Genomic DNA, 18008 nt, shown 5'->3' on the forward strand with positions numbered 1-18008 from the left:
GCACCTTTTAGGGGGGAGGGGGGTGCAGGTACCTGTACAGTACAGGTATCTGCACCCACTTCCGGCATAGCTATCTGCGGAAAGGGGCGTAGATTACACCCCTTTACGAAAGTCCCCCGCTGCCTGCTGGGAAACACACGGATCCCAGAGGCAGCGGGACCATCCTTATTGCGCAGCGCGACTCGCGCATGCGCAGTAAGGAACTGGGAAATGAAGCCGAAAGGCTCCACTTCCTGATTCCCATACCCAAGATGGCGGCGGCAGCACCCGAGAGACGATCGAGAGATCGGCTTTGGGTGCCGACATCGCGGGCGCGCTGGGCGGGTAAGTGTCATTATTTTAAAAGTCAGCAGCTGCAGTATTTGTAGCTGCTGGCTTTTAAAAAAAAAAATGGCGGAACTCCCGGTGGACTCCCGCTTTAAACACCCCTCCTGCCCAGACCAATTTTCAGCTTTCGGTGCTCTCAAACTTTGAATGACAATTACTCAGTCATGCAACACTGTACCCAAATGAATTTTTTGTCCTTTTTTTTCCCATAAATAGAGCTTTCTTTTGGTGGTATTTGATTACCTCTGGGGTTTTTAATAATTCGCAAAATTGTATCACAGAAACAAAGAAAAATTCGTTTTTTTTTGTTTCTGTGATACAATTTTGCGAATTATTAATTTTTCTTCATAAATTTTGGCCACAATTTATACTGCTACATATCTTTGGTAAAAATAAGCCAAATTAGTGGATATTATTTGGTCTTTGTGAAAGTTAGAGAGTCTACAAGCTGTGGTGCGAATCACACAAAATTGATCACATCTGATGTGTTGGTGGCCGATCTCATTTCTTGAGACCCGAACAAGCCAGGAAAGTACAAATACCCACCAAATGACCCCTTTTTTGAAAGTAGACATTCTAAGGTATTTAGTAAGAGGCATGGTGAGGTTTTTGATGTTGTAATTTTTTCCCACAATTCTTTGCAAAATTAAGATTTTTTATTTTATTTAAATTTTTTCCACAAAATTATCATTGTAATAGGTTATTTCTCTCACGTGGCATGTGTATACCACAAATAATGCCCCAAAATAAATTCTGCTACTCCTCCTGAGTATTACGATACCACATGTGTGGGACTTTTCCACAGCCTGGCCACATAGAGGGGCCCAACATGCAGGGAGCACCGTCACGTGTTCTAGGAGCATATATTACACATCTAACTTGTTGACTACCTATTACACTTTTGAAGGCCCTGGAGCACCAGGGCAATGACACGTGACACCGACGTGGCACTGATGACAGATGGCACTGATACGTGGTACCGATGACAGATGCCACTAATACGTGGCACTGATGACACATGCCACTGACAGATGGCACTAATATGTGGCACTGATGACACGTGGCACTAATATGTGGCACTGATGACAGATGGAACTAATACATGGCACTGATGACACGTGACACTGATGACAGATGGCACTGATACCTGGCATTGATGACACATGACACTGGTAACAGATGGCACGTGACACTGACAGGTGGCACTGATGACAGATGGCACTGATACGTGGCACTGATGACTGATGGCACTAATATGTGGCACTGATGACATGTGACGCTGATATGGCACTGATGACAGATGGCACTATGTTGCACTGATGACACGTGGCACTGATGACAGATGGCACTATGTGGCACTGATGACACGTGGCACTGATGTGGCACTGAGGACAGGTGGCACTGATGAAGTGTAGAGGAGCCGTATTTCAGCCCCCACGATTGTGCAGCTCTTGGAAGGAGACAGAATAGTCCCGGCAGCCAGGCCTGAAATCCCATCCTCCGCCTGGTCTGTTTCCCTTCAGTAATAAACACCTGTCACCCATCACAGCATGGGGGTCGCAGCCAGTGACACCACATATGGGCATGCCGGGTATATTTAGAAGGTGACTCATGAAGAAGACACTGCGGATTGTGGCTGACGCTCTGTTTTCAGAAGAGATTCCAGCGCAGGTCCTGGGCGGCTCCATTCACGGGATGATCTTCACTGACCGTGACATGATTGGTTCATTCTTTTATTATTTACATGTCAAGTACTTTCATTTTTTTTTTATATTAGCAAAAAGATGCTGTAAAAAAAGTAAATATATATATATTAATATATATATACACACACACTATATTATCAAAAGTTTAGGGACGCCTGCCTTTACACGCACATGAACTTTAATGGCATCCCAGTCTTAGTCCGTAGGGTTCAACATTGAGTTGGCCCACCCTTTGTAGCTATAACAGCTTCAACTCTTCTGGGAAGGCCGTCCACAAGGTTTAGGAGTGTGTCTATGGGAATGTTTGACCATTCTTCCAGAAGCACATTTGTGAGGTCAGGCACTGATGTTAGACGAGAAGGCCTGGCTCGCAGTCTCCACTCTAATGCCGCTTACACACAATCGGAATTTTGGTTGGAAAAAGCTCTGATGGTTTTCCCAACGGGATTTCGCTCAAGCTGTCCTGCATACACACGGTCACATCAATTTCCGACCATCAAGAACGCGATGACGTACAAAACGTACGACGGGACTAGAAAAAGGAAGTTCAATAGCCAGTAGCCAATAGCTTCTGTCTCGTAGCTGAATCTGAGCATGCGTGAGTTTTTGTGTGTCGGAATTGCATACACACGATCTGAATTTCCGTCTGAAAAATTGAGAACCTGCACTCAATCTTTTGCTGGCGGAAATTCGGCCAGCAAAATTCAGATGGAGCACACACACGGTCGCATTTTCTAACAAAAAGCTCTCATCTGTCTTTTGCTGGCCGAAATTCAGATTGTGTGTACACGGCATAATTCATCCCAAAGGTGTTCTATCAGGTTGAGGTCAGGACTCTACACAGGCCAGTCAAGTTCCTCCATGCCAAACTCGCTCATCCATGTCTTTATGGACCTTGCTTTGTGCACTGGTCCAAATCATTTGGTGGAGGGGGGATTATGGTGTGGGGTTGTAAGAGATCTCTTAAAGCGTTACACCCACTTTTATAAGGTGGTCTAAAACTAAAGACCACCCCTCCACCAATCGTTTTTGGATACCTATTTTTTTTCTTTGCAGCCTTTTATAGAACTACATAGTGTACTTCCGTCCTAGCCCAACCGCGGCAAAGTAGGTCATGTCCTCTTCTGTGGCGAGCCCTCCTCCTTCTCCCCCGCTGCATTCTGGGATGTGTGTGTGTCTCAGAAGACAAAGTGGTCATTCACAAAGTGCCGTGCAACTTGCGCATGCGCAGTAGGAAACCGGCTGTGAAGCCTGAAGGTTCCGCTGCTGGTTTCCCTTAGTCATAATGGTGGCGCCTGCACCCGATCCGATGGATGGATCGGCCTCAGGGGCCAACATCGCGAGCTCCCTGGACAGATAACTGTCCTAATTAAAAGTCAGCAGCTACTGTACAGTACTTGTGGCTGCTGACTTTAAAAAAAAAAAAACTTTTTTTGCGGCTGGAACTCCACTTTAAAGCGTCAGCATACCAAGACAATTTGGACAATTTCATGCTCCCAACTTTGTGGGAACAGTTTGGAGATGGCCCCTTCCTGTTCCAACATGACTGCCCATCAATTGTGTTGCAGTGCTCATGTGCTGATAGGAGGAGAGAGCACAGCGACAGAGAGATGGGCTCATCAGGCTGCTGCTTCTCCTTTTCCTGTCCAGTCACAGGCTGAGGATAGGAACAAGACCTGCAAATGTAACTTAAATGCAGAAAAATCAGGTCTTCTCAGGGGCTGTGCTGTGTGGCAGACCTGTGTAAATCTCAGGACTGGATGGACAGTAATAAAAATCCTTTGGCAGGTAAAACACCCTCTACATATGTATTTTATCTGTGTACTTACCAGTGGCGGGCGCACCATTAGGGACACAGGGGCGCCACCCCCCCCCCCCCAATCCATGCACCCGTCCTCTAATCTACACACAGGGAGCCAGATGCCTGCATTTCAATGGGTTTTTTTTTTTGAAGCACGTGATTAGAGCCTGAGGCTCTAACTGGCTTCAAGAAAGGGTGGGCTCAGGATGCAGAGTACTGCTCCCTGAGCCCACCCAGTTGTGTGACATTAGCGAATTTTAATGTTCGCAAATGTCTTCCTACTTCTCTTTCCGGACAATTCGGAAACGGGCCCTGAGACCTGATTGGTCAGAAGACTCCCGGCCAATCGGGCCTCAGGACCCACATCCTGGAGAAGTAATGGCCCGGCACTTCCCACTACAAGCCTGAGCGAGGATCGGCCTAAGGTAAGGTCACTGATCGCTGCCTGCCCGACCGTCTCCCGTGGTGCATGGGGGGGGGGGGGGTGTCACGGTAGTGCGAGTGAGGGGGGGCAAGTTTGTATGCCGCTGCCCCCCCCCCCCAAATATTGAGTGCCAGCCGCCACTGGTACTTAGCTGTTTGCTTTGATTTTCATTATTGACCAGGGTGTACCTTTAAATGCCTCAGGATACCTTGTTAGTTATTATATAATTCTGTGATTGTATAAAAGCTTTGGGGGTCTAATCATAAAACATTTGTGCCTGCTACACAAATTTTGGCCATAAATCCTCTAATAGATCACATCTTACAATCATCATCAGCTCCATCCAGTGGCCAAAATTTGGTATAGCCTTCAGAGATACTCAATGAAAACATATAGTACATTTTGGCGACTAGACAGTGGTAAGGATCATAAGGATTACTCTATTAGAAGAATTACAGGCAAAATTTGAGCAACACGCATAAATGTGTTTGACATTTAGGCCTGGATCTAGAGTGGTGCTGGGTAGGGCCCCCAGATTTTAGTTGCGCCCCCCCCCCCCCCACCCCAGGTCTCTGAGTGTGCATCCGCTGATCCATGAGCCTGTCTAATGGAGGCAATTGATGTAGGGAGTCACTCTGATGGGGACTACTGATGTAAGGGAGCACCACATCCACATCCTGGAGAAGTAATGGCCCGGCACTTCCCACTACAAGCTGGAGCAAGGAGCAGCCTAAGGTAAGGCCACTGATCGTTGGCTTCTCGACTGTCTCCTGCTGTGCGTGGGGGGTGGGCGCGGTAGTGCAAGTGAGGCGGGAAGTCCCCCCCCCCTAAATATTGAGCACTAGCCGCCACTGGTACTTAGCCGTTTGCCTGTTTGCTTTGATTTTCATTATTGACTGCTGATGTAAGGGAGCACTCTAATAAGGGACAACGCATATAAGGTGATGTGGACACCCAATGCATGGGGGCACTCTGATGGGGAAACCTGATGTAAGAGGGGATTCTGATGGGGACACCTGATGTAAGAGGGGACTCTGATGGGGATACCTGATGTACGGGAGGACTCTGATGGGGACACCTTATGTAAAAGGGGATATTGATGGAAACACCTGATGTAACAGGGGATATTGATGGAAACACCTGATGTAACAGGGGATTCTGATGGGGACACCTGATGTAAGAGGGGACTCTGATGGAGACACCTGATGTAAGAGGGGACTCTGATGGAGACACCTGAGGTAAGAGGGGACTCTGATGGAGACACCTGAGGTAAGAGGGGACTCTGTTGGAGACACCTGATGTAAAAGTGGAGTCTGATGGAAACACCCAATGTAACAGGGGATTCTAATGGGGACATCTGATGTACAGGAGGACTCTGATGGGGACACTTGATGTAAGAGGGGATTCTGATGGGGATACCTGATGTACGGGAGGACTCTGATGTAAGAGGGGATTCTGATGGGGAAAGCTGATGTACAGGAGGACTCTGATGTGGACACCTGATGTAAGAGGGGATATTGAAGGAAACACCTGATGTAAGAGGGGACTCTGATGGTGACACATGATGTAAGGGAGGACTCTGATTGGGACACATGATGTAAAAGGGGAATCTGATAGGGACAGCTGATGTAAGAGGGGTTTCTGATGGCGACACCTTATGTAAGAGGGGATTCTACTGGGGACAGCTGATGTAAGAGGGGACTCTGATGTAAGGGATGACTCTGATGGGGACACCTGATGTACCTGATGTACAGGAGGACTCTGATGGGGACACCTTATGTAAGAGGGGATTCTGATGGGGACACCTGATGTAAGAGGGGATTCTGATGGGGACACCTGATGTAAGAGGGGACTCTGATGGGGACACCTGATGTAAGAGGGGATTCTGATGGGGACACCAGATGTAAAAGGGGATTCTGATGGGGGCACCTGATGTAAGGCGGGATTCTGATGGGGATACATGATGTAAGGGAGGACTCTGATTGGGACACATGATGTAAAAGGGGACTCTGATGGGGACACCTGATGTAAAAGGGGATTCTGATGGGGACACCAGATGTAAAAGGGGATTCTGATGGGGCACCTGATGTAAGGAGGGATTCTGATGGGGATACATGATGTATGGGAGGGCTCTGATGGGGACACCTGATTTAAGAGGGGACTCTGATGGGGATACCAGATGTAAAAGGGGATTCTGATGGGGACACCTGATGTAAAAGGGGATTCTGATGGGGACACCTGATGTAAGAGGGGACTCTGATGGGGATACCAGATGTAAAAGGGGATTCTGATGGGGGCATCTGATGTAAGAAGGGATTCTGATGGGGATACCTGATGTACGGGAGGGCTCTGATGGGGACACCTGCTGTAAGAAGGGATTCTGATGGGGGCACCTGATGCTCATTTCCTGGGTTGTGACTCACACACAGTGATGACAAATAACACCCCACAACTTTTTTTCCACAACACCACCAGCTCAGTGCCTGTTGACGTTTGTCCAACAAATGTTTTATAACCTGACCCCATAGTGTCCAATTGGAGCCTGTAAATATTGATGTGGGAGAAGTATGAGCATACTTACAAGCAGTTAATTCAAATTAAAAAAATAAACAACTTTATTAATACAGATTACACGTGGCGGTCCGTGCGACCTCAGTATATTTATTTTATTTATTCAACTTCACACCAAAAAAGGGGTCGAGGGGAGAAAAATACAAACTCAGGAAAAGCAACACAAATTCTAATAAATAAATAAATCCATTTTCATTTTAGTGAATAAATAGGGAGCTCAAGAGCAGCTTTAGGGGAAAGCATACCCCCCTTCTACAAATGTACAAACTCAAGTGGCACCATTACAGTGAAGCCCTTTAGCCACATCCTTCCAGATCGCCAGAACGTCACCTCTAGTCCTTTTTCCAGCTTAAGGTAGTTTCAACCAGAGCTGGCTGTGCTCTCCTAGAATCTGACTGTTTAACTTGCTCTCTCCCTCTGTACCACACATCTCCCAACATTCCTTTTTACGTTCATCATTAAGGGCATTGTCCCTTTGATCTCAGCTATTAAGGTCAATGTCCCTTGTTTTCAGTCATCAAAGTCAATGTACCTTGTTCTTAACCATTAAGCCCAATGTCCCTTGTTCTCAACTATTAAGGTCAATGTCCCTTGTTATCAGACATTAAGGTCAATGTCCCTTGTTATCAGACATTAAAGGTCAATGTCCCTTGTTATCAGACATTAAAGGTCAATGTCCCTTGTTATCAAACATTAAGGTCAATGTCCCTTTTTCTCTGCCATTAAACATTGTCCGTTCTTATCAGACATTAAGGTCGATGTTCCTTGTTTTCAGCCATGAAAAACGTTGTTCCTTGTTCTCAGCCATGAAGAACGTTGTTCCTTGTTCTCAGCCATGAAGAACATTGTTCCTTGTTCTTAGCCATGAAGGACATTGTTCCTTGTTCTCAGCCATGAAGAACGTTGTTCCTTGTTCTCAGCCATGAAGGACATTGTTCCTTGTTCTCAGCCATGAAGAACGTTGTTTCTTGTTCTCAGCCATGAAGAACGTTGTTCCTTGTTCTCAGCCATGAAGAACGTTGTTCCTTGTTCTCAGCCATGAAGAACTTTGTTCCTTGCTCTTAACCATGAGAGACATTGTCTCTTGTTCTTAGAAATAAAGGTCAACGTCCCGTGTTCTCAGATGTTAAGAACATCTTACTCTGTTCTCAGCCATTAAAGTCAATGTCCCTTGTTCTCAGCCCTTAAAGAGATAGCCCCATGTTCTCGGCCATTAAGTAAGTTCAATATCTATCCAATGGGCATTTCCTCTCTCCTTCGTTAGTGGCTTGGCTCTTTGGAGAGTAGCTGACTAGTTAGCTTCTTCTACTTTCTGTGACGGCTCAACGAACCAGAAAGTGGGACAGACATATGTGTTCAAAGGGAGGTATTAAACAGATTATCCCTATCAAGGAACATTGATTAGGGTACAGCAGCAGTTGAAAACATGGCTGGATAGTTGACATTGCTTAAGTATCCCATAATCAGAACCATGATCCAATGATGTGCAGATAAAAACATGGTGGTATGACTTGACGGTGGAAGATATGGAAGACCTTGCTGGTACATACCAAATGATTTAGCACGGGGGAAAAGGTTGAGAGAGGAGAGGACGGTGTGGACAGGAAGTGGGGAATTGTAATAGACAGACACTTGGTGCTTTTAAGGAGATGTAAAGCTGAAACATCTCTACAGTACAGCGCATAGCTCCTAGTACAATAGGAGAACAAGGGTAGTTCCGATTGGTGGAGGCCTATGGTCAATTATATCTAAAAGATACATTTGTCGCCTTTCTCTCTCTTACTAGCCTTTAAATAAAATCTTAGAACTCACCAATCGGACAAGACAGAAGCTTTACTTCCAATGGCTTGCAATTACTATAACGGTAAATTCTATGTGTCATCTATCGGGCATATGATCTATCCCCAATCTAGTACCTGTAGGCCCTTTTTTAAGGTTTTTCGAGAACAATTTGTAAACAATTATTTTTCTATTATAATATCTCAGCCTTGTAATGGGCTAAAATCTAAATGAGTCTATTATTGAAAATGAGTACCTATCTGTATCATGGTGATCTTTTTTTTAGTTAGGAACCCAGGTAAGTGAAATAAAATAAATAAAAAAACACCTTGCATAAATAATGCCTGTTTGCATTAAGACCACTTGTTGTGTCCAGGAAGTGATGCCAAACAGTCCTTGGAGGGGCCATAGAAACCAAGGGCCAGATGACTCAAGTCAAGTATCCTTTCCAGCGTAGAGGTTGACTCTAAAAAGTTGCAATGAACTGAGGTCAAAGGTGGTAGGTCAAAATCAGCTGTCAGATCTTCTTTGCTGTGGAAGTGGGGGTGTTTCACATGCACCATGCACCCACAACTCTAATGCTCCCCATTCCTCAGTCTCACTGGACTACACCATGTCAGTCACAGAGGTATACTGACCACCGATGTGCCCAGGACTCCCTTGGCACAGGGATATGATGTCCTCTTTATTTACACTACAAGGTATTGACTTTTTGTTCCTTGCCAGTACTTTCCCTGGGACCTTTGACGTTTTGCTATCGTCCAGTGAAATGCACCTTTGGCTTCGTGACCACCTTACTCATCGCCAAGGTCCTTTTCCCATGGTCACTGGGTGACGGGAGCTGGTGGCTGTGTTCCATGGTAAGAGCGAAGCAGAACTTTGTGCTTGGTAGCCATGTCTGAGCGTCGTCTTTGATGCTCCACCAAGAACTCCTTGAGGCGGTTGGTGGTGAAGGTGAGAGTCTGGCGCCTCAGCTTCATTAAATAGGCATCCTGAAGCCAAGGGTTTGAGAAGCATTCCTGTAATGTGGGTCGGCTCCTGTGGACAAGCAGATTGAGAGGTTAGTTCCTTTAATGTTTACTTCTGTTTTTCCATAGCCTAGGCCAGGGGTCTCTAAATATTCTACATAAAGGGCCAATTTACTGTGATTCAGACTATAGGGGGCTGGACTGTGGCCGTTGGAAGTACAAAATATTCTGGTGTCAGTGAGAGCGAACAATGCAATGTTTGGTATTAGTGGGAAGACTAGTGCTCCATCATTGGTGTCAATCGGAGGAATACTGTCCCATTGTTGGTGTCAGTGGGAGAAATAATGCCCCATTGTTGGTGTCAGTGGGAGAAATAGTGCCCCATTGTTGATGTCAGTGGGAGAAATAGTGCCCCATTGTTGGTGTCAGTGGGAGGAAAAGTGTCTCATCGTTGGTATCAGTGGGAGGAATAGGGTCCCATTGTTGGTGTCAGTGGGTGTAATAGTGTGTCATTGTTGGTGTCAGTGGGTGGAATAGTGTGTCATTGTTGGTGTCAGTGGGAGGAATAAATAGTGCCCCATTGTTGTTGTCAGTGAAAGAAATAGTGCTCCATTGTTGGTGTCAGTGGGAGGAACAATGTCCCATTGTTGGTGTCAGTGGGAAGAAGAGTACCCCATTGTTTGTGTCAGTGGGATACATAGTGCCCAACTATTGGTGTCAGTGGGAGGAATAGTGTCATGTTATTGGTGTCAGGGAGAGGAATAGTGTCCCATTGTTGGTCTCAGTGAGATAAATAGTGACATATTGTTGGTGTCAGTGGGAGGAATAGTGCCCCACCCATCATTGGAGCACAGCTGTGTCAGGAGGAAGGTGTCTGCAGCTCCTCCAGGTGATCGGTGAGGAAATCTCTCCCAGCTCTCCTGGCCCCTTTCTGGGGAAGCCATGGAGGCCAGCAGGGCCTCTCCTGCTGGAGGTTCTCAGCCTTCTCCTGGGGCGTCGGGTGACATGCCTTCTGGTGGACAAGCGGATCTCTCTGTCCCTGGAGAGGACGAAGGCTCGCATGCCATTCGGGAGCGAGTGGTGGCCGGGATAAAGGTCCTGAATAGGGAGAGGGATAAGCTTTACAAGCTGCGTGCAGAGCTGAAGCGCCTGAGAAGGCAGCGTGAGGGCTTACACAGCCAGAAGCGAGGATCCATGGATCCAGAGATCCAATTGGCTAAAGTGCGTGTGGACCACCAAGAGACCATCGTGGCCATGATGGAAGGCAGAGATGGTCCCTTCAAGGAAAAGTTTGGAAACGACAGGAGGTTTGGAAGGGTGACAAAGATGGAGGTGGAGGAGGAGGAGACCCCCAATTCCGCGCCCCTGCCCCCCCAGGGAGAGGTAAGCAGCCCCATGCCTTCCCAGGACTCAGGAGGCATGCTGAGGGCCATCCAGGTAATGGAGTCTCCTATGCGGGGGGATCAGTTGGTTTTCAATGAGGAGGACATTACAGACAATGTACCTGATAATATAAAGCCAGTGAAGCCCCATGTTGTGGACAAGACTGTGTTTGTGTCTTTTACTGATAATGACAATGTGCCTGATAACAGTCAGACTGCTAATGTTGTGTGCAGCCCTGTTGTGCCGGATGATGATGCTACAATGCAGCAAAACTTACATTTAAAAAGTGTAATTTCTGTGGATGAACTACAGGTGTCAGCAGAGCCCATTAACCCTTCTTTAGCAGAGTCCAAAGCTGTTTGCCCCACTGCTGCTGAGGACTCTACAGCGCAGCATCAGGAGACAGCTGGTACTGCAGCAGAAACTGTGACCATTCCTGATGGGAAAATTTCTGTGACTGATAACAATCACCCCAGCACCAGTGTGATGGACAATCGTCCGGCTGCGGATTCTGCTGATCCAGTTCAGACAGTTGATAATGCTAATAACGTAAAGACCAATGTGACTTCAGTGTGGAGCCTTGGCCCTAATAAACACACGTTTGCTCAGGTGGTAAGCTCAGCTCCTGGTAGCTCCGCTCCCAAGCGGGGTTTTCCCCTACAGGCTACCACTTTGGGCACCCCGGGATCTGGTCTTGGGTCTCTGGCTTCTGATGGGGGTCCCAGACGTAATGTTGTGATTCTAAAATGGGAAGGTGGTGCAGTCCCTCCAGCGCGGCGTGCGGTGGTGGATCTCATTTTAGAAATGGGTTTTGGGGCAAATGACTTGTATGCCTTTATACATGTGTCTGGGACGAGGGATTATACGGTTAGTTTCACCAGGCCAGAGGGTCTTGACCTGTTCCGGGAGCGATATGAGGCTCGGTGCAGGTCAAGACCTGAATGGGAGGGTCTGGCCCCAGTTGCAATCTCTCAGAGGTCAACTGTTAAAAAAATCACCATCATTCTGACCAATGAGAGCGTCCCTGCTCGGGATTTAGAGGTTTGGTTGCGGAACTATGGGGAGGTTTTGATTAAGCCCAGCAAAATCCTTGATGAGCGTAACATCTGGACTGGGGGTTGGTCAGTAACAGTCAGGTTGGCCAGGGATGGGAATGTTGTCCGTCACCTGCCCTCCTCGGCTTTTATAGGGAGGGATAGGATGACTATTTTCTACCCTGGTCAGCCGAAGCTGTGTCACCGCTGTGGAGAAAAGGGGCATTTGAGCTCCTCCTGTTCAGCCTTGATATGTTCAGTGTGTCGGGGTCAGGGTCACATGGCCAAGGACTGCACCGATATGATCAGGTGCAACCTGTGCCTGCGCCTTGGCCATCCCTACAGCAAATGTCCTGAAGCCTGGCACAATATGGAGAAGGAGGTAATGAATGACTTGTCTAGGCTGGACAGGATGGAGGGTGAGGCCCCTGGTGTACCATCCTCCTCTGCGGTGACTGACTCCCCTGGTCCTGCTCAGGATCCCTCTCCAGTTCCTGTGGCCACCCCTCCTGTGTCTGTATGTATTCCTTCTGTATCTGTCTCTGTGTCCCCCCAGCCTACTGTATCCTCTCCTCTTGTGTCAGAACCTTCCAAGTCTGTGCCCCCCGTGTCAGTTACCCCCCCCTCTAAGTCTGTCTCAAAGGGAACACCACCCCCACCAGGAGTGGTAGTAGGTACTAAAAAGGTCGCTTCTTCCTCTATAAAGTAGTCTTCTGTGAAGACTCCAAAGAAAAAAAACAGAGATGATGGCATCTCTGAAGCTGACCTGCAGTACCTGGAGGAGAGAAGGAAGGTTGGGAAGCGGAGGCAGGCGGTGAGGACAGAACGGGCTCCAGTGCCTATCTCCAACCATCGTAGGTCCTCTGGATGGTATGTTTCTTCATCTGGAGCTTCTTCGGAACGAAGTTCCGATTCTGAAATGGAGTTTGAGGCTGCCTCAAGAAAGAGAGAGGCTTCTGGTGATGAGCAGCAGAGGGGAGCTAAGAAGCAATCCACCCAATAACCCAAATGGCGGTTCCCCCTCCGTTAAAAGCGGTGACAATAAATGTTGCCAGCATTAAGTCAGTAAGAGCTCGTTCCATGGCCTTCTTTTTGTTCAGCCAATTAGACGCTGAAATTTTATTTTTGCAAGAGACTAGGCTCACCTCCTTGGCAGATATTCATATGGCCAAGAGAGAGTGGAGGCATGGTCCATCTTACTGGTCTCTTGCGGCCGAGCCTTACGGCGGTGTGGCGGTGTTGTTTAAAACCGGTATGGTAAATGTCCGGCGGGTTATTGAGGTGGAGATTGGGAGATGTATGGTCTTAGACGTCCTTGTAGGGGGGGCAGGACCTGCGTCTAATTAATGTTTATGGGCCGCACACAAAGTGGGACAGGAAATGCCTTTTTACAAGGATCAAGCCATTTCTTTTTACATCCCGGCAAGTGGTCTTTGGAGGTGACTTTAATACAGTAACTAGGCCCAAGGACAGGAAGGACTTCAAGGACAGGCTGGGATATGATAGCGTTTTTTTAAATAGTATGGTTAGGGATGCTGGTCTTGTGGATGTGCACATTAAGCACCTCCCGGATAACACTGGGTTCACCTTTCATCGAGGTAGTAGTCAGAGTAGGATAGATAGGTTTTTTTTGAAGGAGACCTCTGCTTTCTCGCCCCCAGTGGTGCAGGCAGTAGAGTTCTCTGATCACTGTATGCTATCTGTGGTCCTGAATGCTTCAGACGCCCCTCAGAGAGGCAGGGGCATCTGGAGATTGAATTCGACTCTACTCAAGGAAGAACATGTTAGACAATCCTTTGAGGAATTCTTTCAGGCTCAGGTGACCATCCTGGACTTTTGTAGCAGCAAGGCTGAGTGGTGGGAGCTGACCAAAAAGAGGATCGCTGGATTCTTCAGGGGCCTAGCCAATAGAAATCAGTTTAATAAATACATGACCTACCAACGTTTACGGAGGAAGCTGGATATTCTTGTCTCGAGAGGAGGAGATCCTGGGGCAATCTCCGAAGTGAAACTCCTCCTCAGGAAGTGTCAATATGACCGGCATGCCTCTTTGGTTCTGGAGAGGGACTATGGGAAGTACCACTCGCCTGACCCTTACCAGAACTGCAAACAAGGTGTAGCTGTTAAAATGGTTGTTGGCCTTAAGGACAGTACAGGTTCCTTGACAAAGTCCAGGTCAGGGATCCTGGAGGTCGTGAGGTCTTTTTATGCTGACCTTCTTGGGAGGAAAGAGCTTGACCGTGACAAGATGGACAGCTTTTTGGACTCTACCCCAGGTCTAAATGGTGGAGATGTTCCATTGATGAATTTGACAGAGGAGATCACAGTTGATGTGATGAGGGCAATTGAACAGCTTGCCATCAAAAAGTCACCTGGACCGGATGGCTTGACGGCTGAGTTTTACAAAGCCTTTAAGTCTATTCTGGCCCCACACTTGGTAGAGGTTTTTAACAGTTGCCTTGCTGAGGGGGTGCTTTCCCCTTCCATGAGGCACTCGGCTGTGATTCTTCTTTCAAAGGGTAAAGATCCTTCGATGATTGAGAATTGGCGCCCCATCAGCCTTCTTAATGTCGATAGAAAGATACTGGCAAAGATTATTTTCTGGCGCCTATTGTCAGTAGCCGAGTCTTTGCTTTCTCGCCATCAGCACTGTTCGGTCCAGGGTAGAAGCACCTTCACAGCGGTTTTAGCTGTCCGGGAGGCCTTGGAGCGGTGCAGGGCTGCAGGCTGGGGAAAGTATTTGCTGACGTTGGATCAGGCAAAGGCTTTTGATCGTGTTAACCATGAGTACCTGTGGTTGCTCCTTAGTAAGTACGGTCTGCCGGGTGGTTTTGTTGATTGGTTAAAGGTCTTGTATAAAGGGGCAGAAAGCTTTCCTCTTGTTAATGGTTGGGTTGGGCAGTCCTTTGAGGTTGGCTCCGGGGTGCGCCAGGGTTGTCCTCTGAGTCCCCTGCTCTATGTGTTTGCAATCGACCCCTTCATCAGGAGGCTAGAGAGCGGCATGTTGTGTGGGGTGCCAGTGGGGCTCCCGGGTGAGCAGCCTTTGAGTGTTGTTGCCTATGCGGACGATGTGTCGGTGATTGTCACTGGGGCAGATGAAGCAGAGGAGGTGGTCTCTCTGACATCACGGTATTCTGAAGCATCAGGCTCCAAGATCAATCAGGAAAAGAGTGAAGTTTTTTGGATGGGAAAGGAAGGTGAGGGGTTTGATCTCCCGGACACCTTTCTGGTGCCCCAGGAAAGAATTAAGATTCTAGGCATTGAATTTGGACCCGGCGATTATGGCCTCAAAAACTGGGAAGGCAGACTGGAAATTGCCAATACTAAGGTGGTCAGCTGGAAGAGATGGAAGTTATCTCTGAGGGAAAGGGTTGATCTGATTAAGACTTACCTGATTCCGATCTTCTTGTATGTCAGCTTTGTCTGCATCTTGCCAGTGTCTCTCTATGCTAGGGTCAGTAGTGTGTTCTTCCAGATGCTGTGGGGGAACAGACTGAACCCCATCAAGGGAAATGTCACCTATCTATCCAGGAGGGAGGGTGGCTTAGGTATGGTCAACCCAGTTCTTTTCTTTTCACTGCTATTTCTCAAATTTAACATTGGTAATATGCTTGCAGTGGAACCTCCTGGATGGGTAGGCATATTTAGATCTTGGTTTAGGCCTTTTCTGCGACTTTGGGAAGAAGGTGGCCAAGTGAAGAATCTCAGGGGTCATCGTGGTCAGCTACCAGTCTATGTTGCTCCGTGCCTGAAGTTACTGCGGCAGTGGCGATTGTCGGCTGAAGATCTCAGATCGGTTCCGAGGAAAGTCCTTATGAGTCGAGTCTTGAGCGAAGTCTTTCATGACCCACTGGCCTTAAGGGATTGCCCAGGCCCAGTTTTGAGGGTGGGGTTAAGATTGATTAATTTGGACAGAGTACCCCCTAAATTTAGGGATCTGGCCTGGTTGTGCTTCCATGGGAGGCTCTATGTTCGGGGCAATTTGAAATTCCGCAGTGGGGTGGATCGTAGCTGTCCTCGGGAGGAGTGTGCAGGTGAGGAGGAGACTATGGACCATTTTCTGCTTCATTGCCCCTTTAACATAGAGGTGTAAAAACAGGTGGGGTGTCCCTTTCCTCTCCAGGCTGGGTTATGCTGAGTGGGCGTACGGAGCATTCAATACTGGGGGGGTTTTTTGTTTGGATACACTTTTTCTAGTTAGCCTAGTAGTCCTTTATTTCACCTGGAACGCACGGTGTCAGGTCAGCATTCGGCATAAAATCCTTCCTGTTGAAGTGGTGGTGTATGACATTCTGCATGAGGTGGAGAAGATTCGGGTGCTTGAGAGAGACAAGCGGAGTCGGGGGGCTTGGTTGAAGGCGTGGAGGGGTTTCAAGCCTCCCTGACTGCCAGGAGTCTCTTTCCCGGGTGTGGCTGTCTGTCTCTTATCACCCTAGATTTTTTTAATTTATGATTCATTTTTGATAAATGGCTGCGTACATAGGTGATGGGTTGTGCCTCTTAGGCCCTCTCTGCTGCTTTATGTAAATAGTTTTCATGTTTTGCTAATGGACTATGTATATATTGTATATATTCTGGACATTGATGTGTATTCCTTTGTTTTCTGTTAACGTTTTATAATATGGTTTTGTCTTTTACTTTTGTATAAAATTGGTCGCTTGAATCTTTTTAATAAAAGATCACTAGTGCCTCATCATTGGTGTCAATGGGAGGAATACTGTCCCATTGTTGGTGTCAGTGAGAGTAATAGTGCCCCATTGTTGGTGTCAGTGGGAGGAAAAGTGTCCCATCGTTGGTATCAGTTGGAGGAATAGGGTCCGATTGTTGGTGTCAGTGGGTGGAATAGTGTGTCATTGTTGGTGTCAGTGAGAGGAATAAATAGTGCCCCATTGTTGTTGTCAGTGAAAGAAATAGTGCTCCATTGTTGGTGTCAGTGGGAGGAACAGTGTCCCATTGTTGGTGTCAGTGGAAAGAAGAGTACCCCATTGTTTGTGTCAGTGGGATAAATAGTGTCCCATTATTGGTGTCAGTGCGAGGAATAGTGTCATGTTATTGGTCTCAGGGAGAGGAATAGTGTCTCATCATTGGTGTCAGTGGGAGGAATACTGTCCCATTGTTGGTGTCAGTGGGAGGAATAGTGTGTCATTGTTGGTGACAGTGGGAAGAAGAGTACCCCATTTTTTTTGTGTCCGTGGGATAAATAGTGCCCCATTATTGGTGTTAGTGAGAATAATAGTGCTCCATTGTTGGTGTCAGTGGGAAGAAAAGTACCCCATTGTTTGTGTCAGTGGGATAAATAGTGCCCCATTTATTGGTGTTAGTGAGAGCAATAGTGCCCGTTGTTGGTGTCAGGGAGAGGAATAGTGTCCCATTGTTGGTCTCAGTGAAATAAATAGTGTCATATTGTTGCTGTCAGTGGGAGAAATAGTGCCCCATCATTGGTGTCAGTGGTAGGAATACTGTCCCATTGTTGGTGTCAGTGGGAGGAATAGTGTGTCATTATTGGTGTCAGTGGGAGGAATAAATAGTGCCCCATTGTTGTTGTCAGTGAACGGTATTGTCATGGTCGTCTCCGGAATCCAGTGGCTCATGGAAGGCCTACCCACAGAATCCCCTCGTTGAGTGTTAACAGGTATCCATGGGTGCGCGTTGGCGCAAACGGACGCACGCGGGTGCGAGTAGGTACGAACGGGCGCACGCGGGTGCGCAATGTTGCGAACGAGCGCACGCGGGTGCGCGATGATACGAACGGGCGCGCGCGGTCACGAACGGCTGCACGGTTCCACGCGGGCGTGCGCAGGCACGCCGTGCGACCGTTCTTGGTGCCCAAAGGGCTTCTTAAGGAATCCGTTTCAGTGCCTCGGTGCTGTCCAGTCTACAGCGTTCCAGTTACTCTGCCTCCTGCTTACCTGATTGTTCCTGTTCCTTGTTACCCGGCCTGTTCCCGACGACGCCTGTTTGCTGCCAGCCTTTGACCCTCGGACCGTTTGACCTCGCTTCTGCCTTCTCCTGTGT

At 47.7% G+C, this 18008-nt stretch overlaps 1 protein-coding gene across 4 annotated transcripts in view; it reads right to left on the bottom strand.

Annotated features, from left to right (window-relative positions):
* Positions 1 to 6849: 6849 nt before the first annotated feature.
* The window catches only part of SPEG (striated muscle enriched protein kinase), a 496800-nt gene continuing 485641 nt past the window's right edge, over positions 6850 to 18008 (bottom strand). For all 4 annotated transcript variants that reach the window (XM_077447841.1, XM_077447840.1, XM_077447842.1 and 1 more), the window contains one exon: positions 6850 to 9646. In XM_077447841.1, the coding sequence (XP_077303967.1) occupies positions 9433 to 9646 (214 nt within the window). In that variant the 3' untranslated portion in view covers positions 6850 to 9432. The remainder of the gene's footprint in view (positions 9647 to 18008) is intronic.

This window comes from Lithobates pipiens, unplaced genomic scaffold (genome assembly GCF_037356315.1).
Source record: "Lithobates pipiens isolate NorthernLeopardFrog02 unplaced genomic scaffold, aLitPip1_a1.2 Scaffold_22, whole genome shotgun sequence".
NCBI classification, from domain to species: domain Eukaryota; kingdom Metazoa; phylum Chordata; class Amphibia; order Anura; family Ranidae; genus Lithobates; species Lithobates pipiens.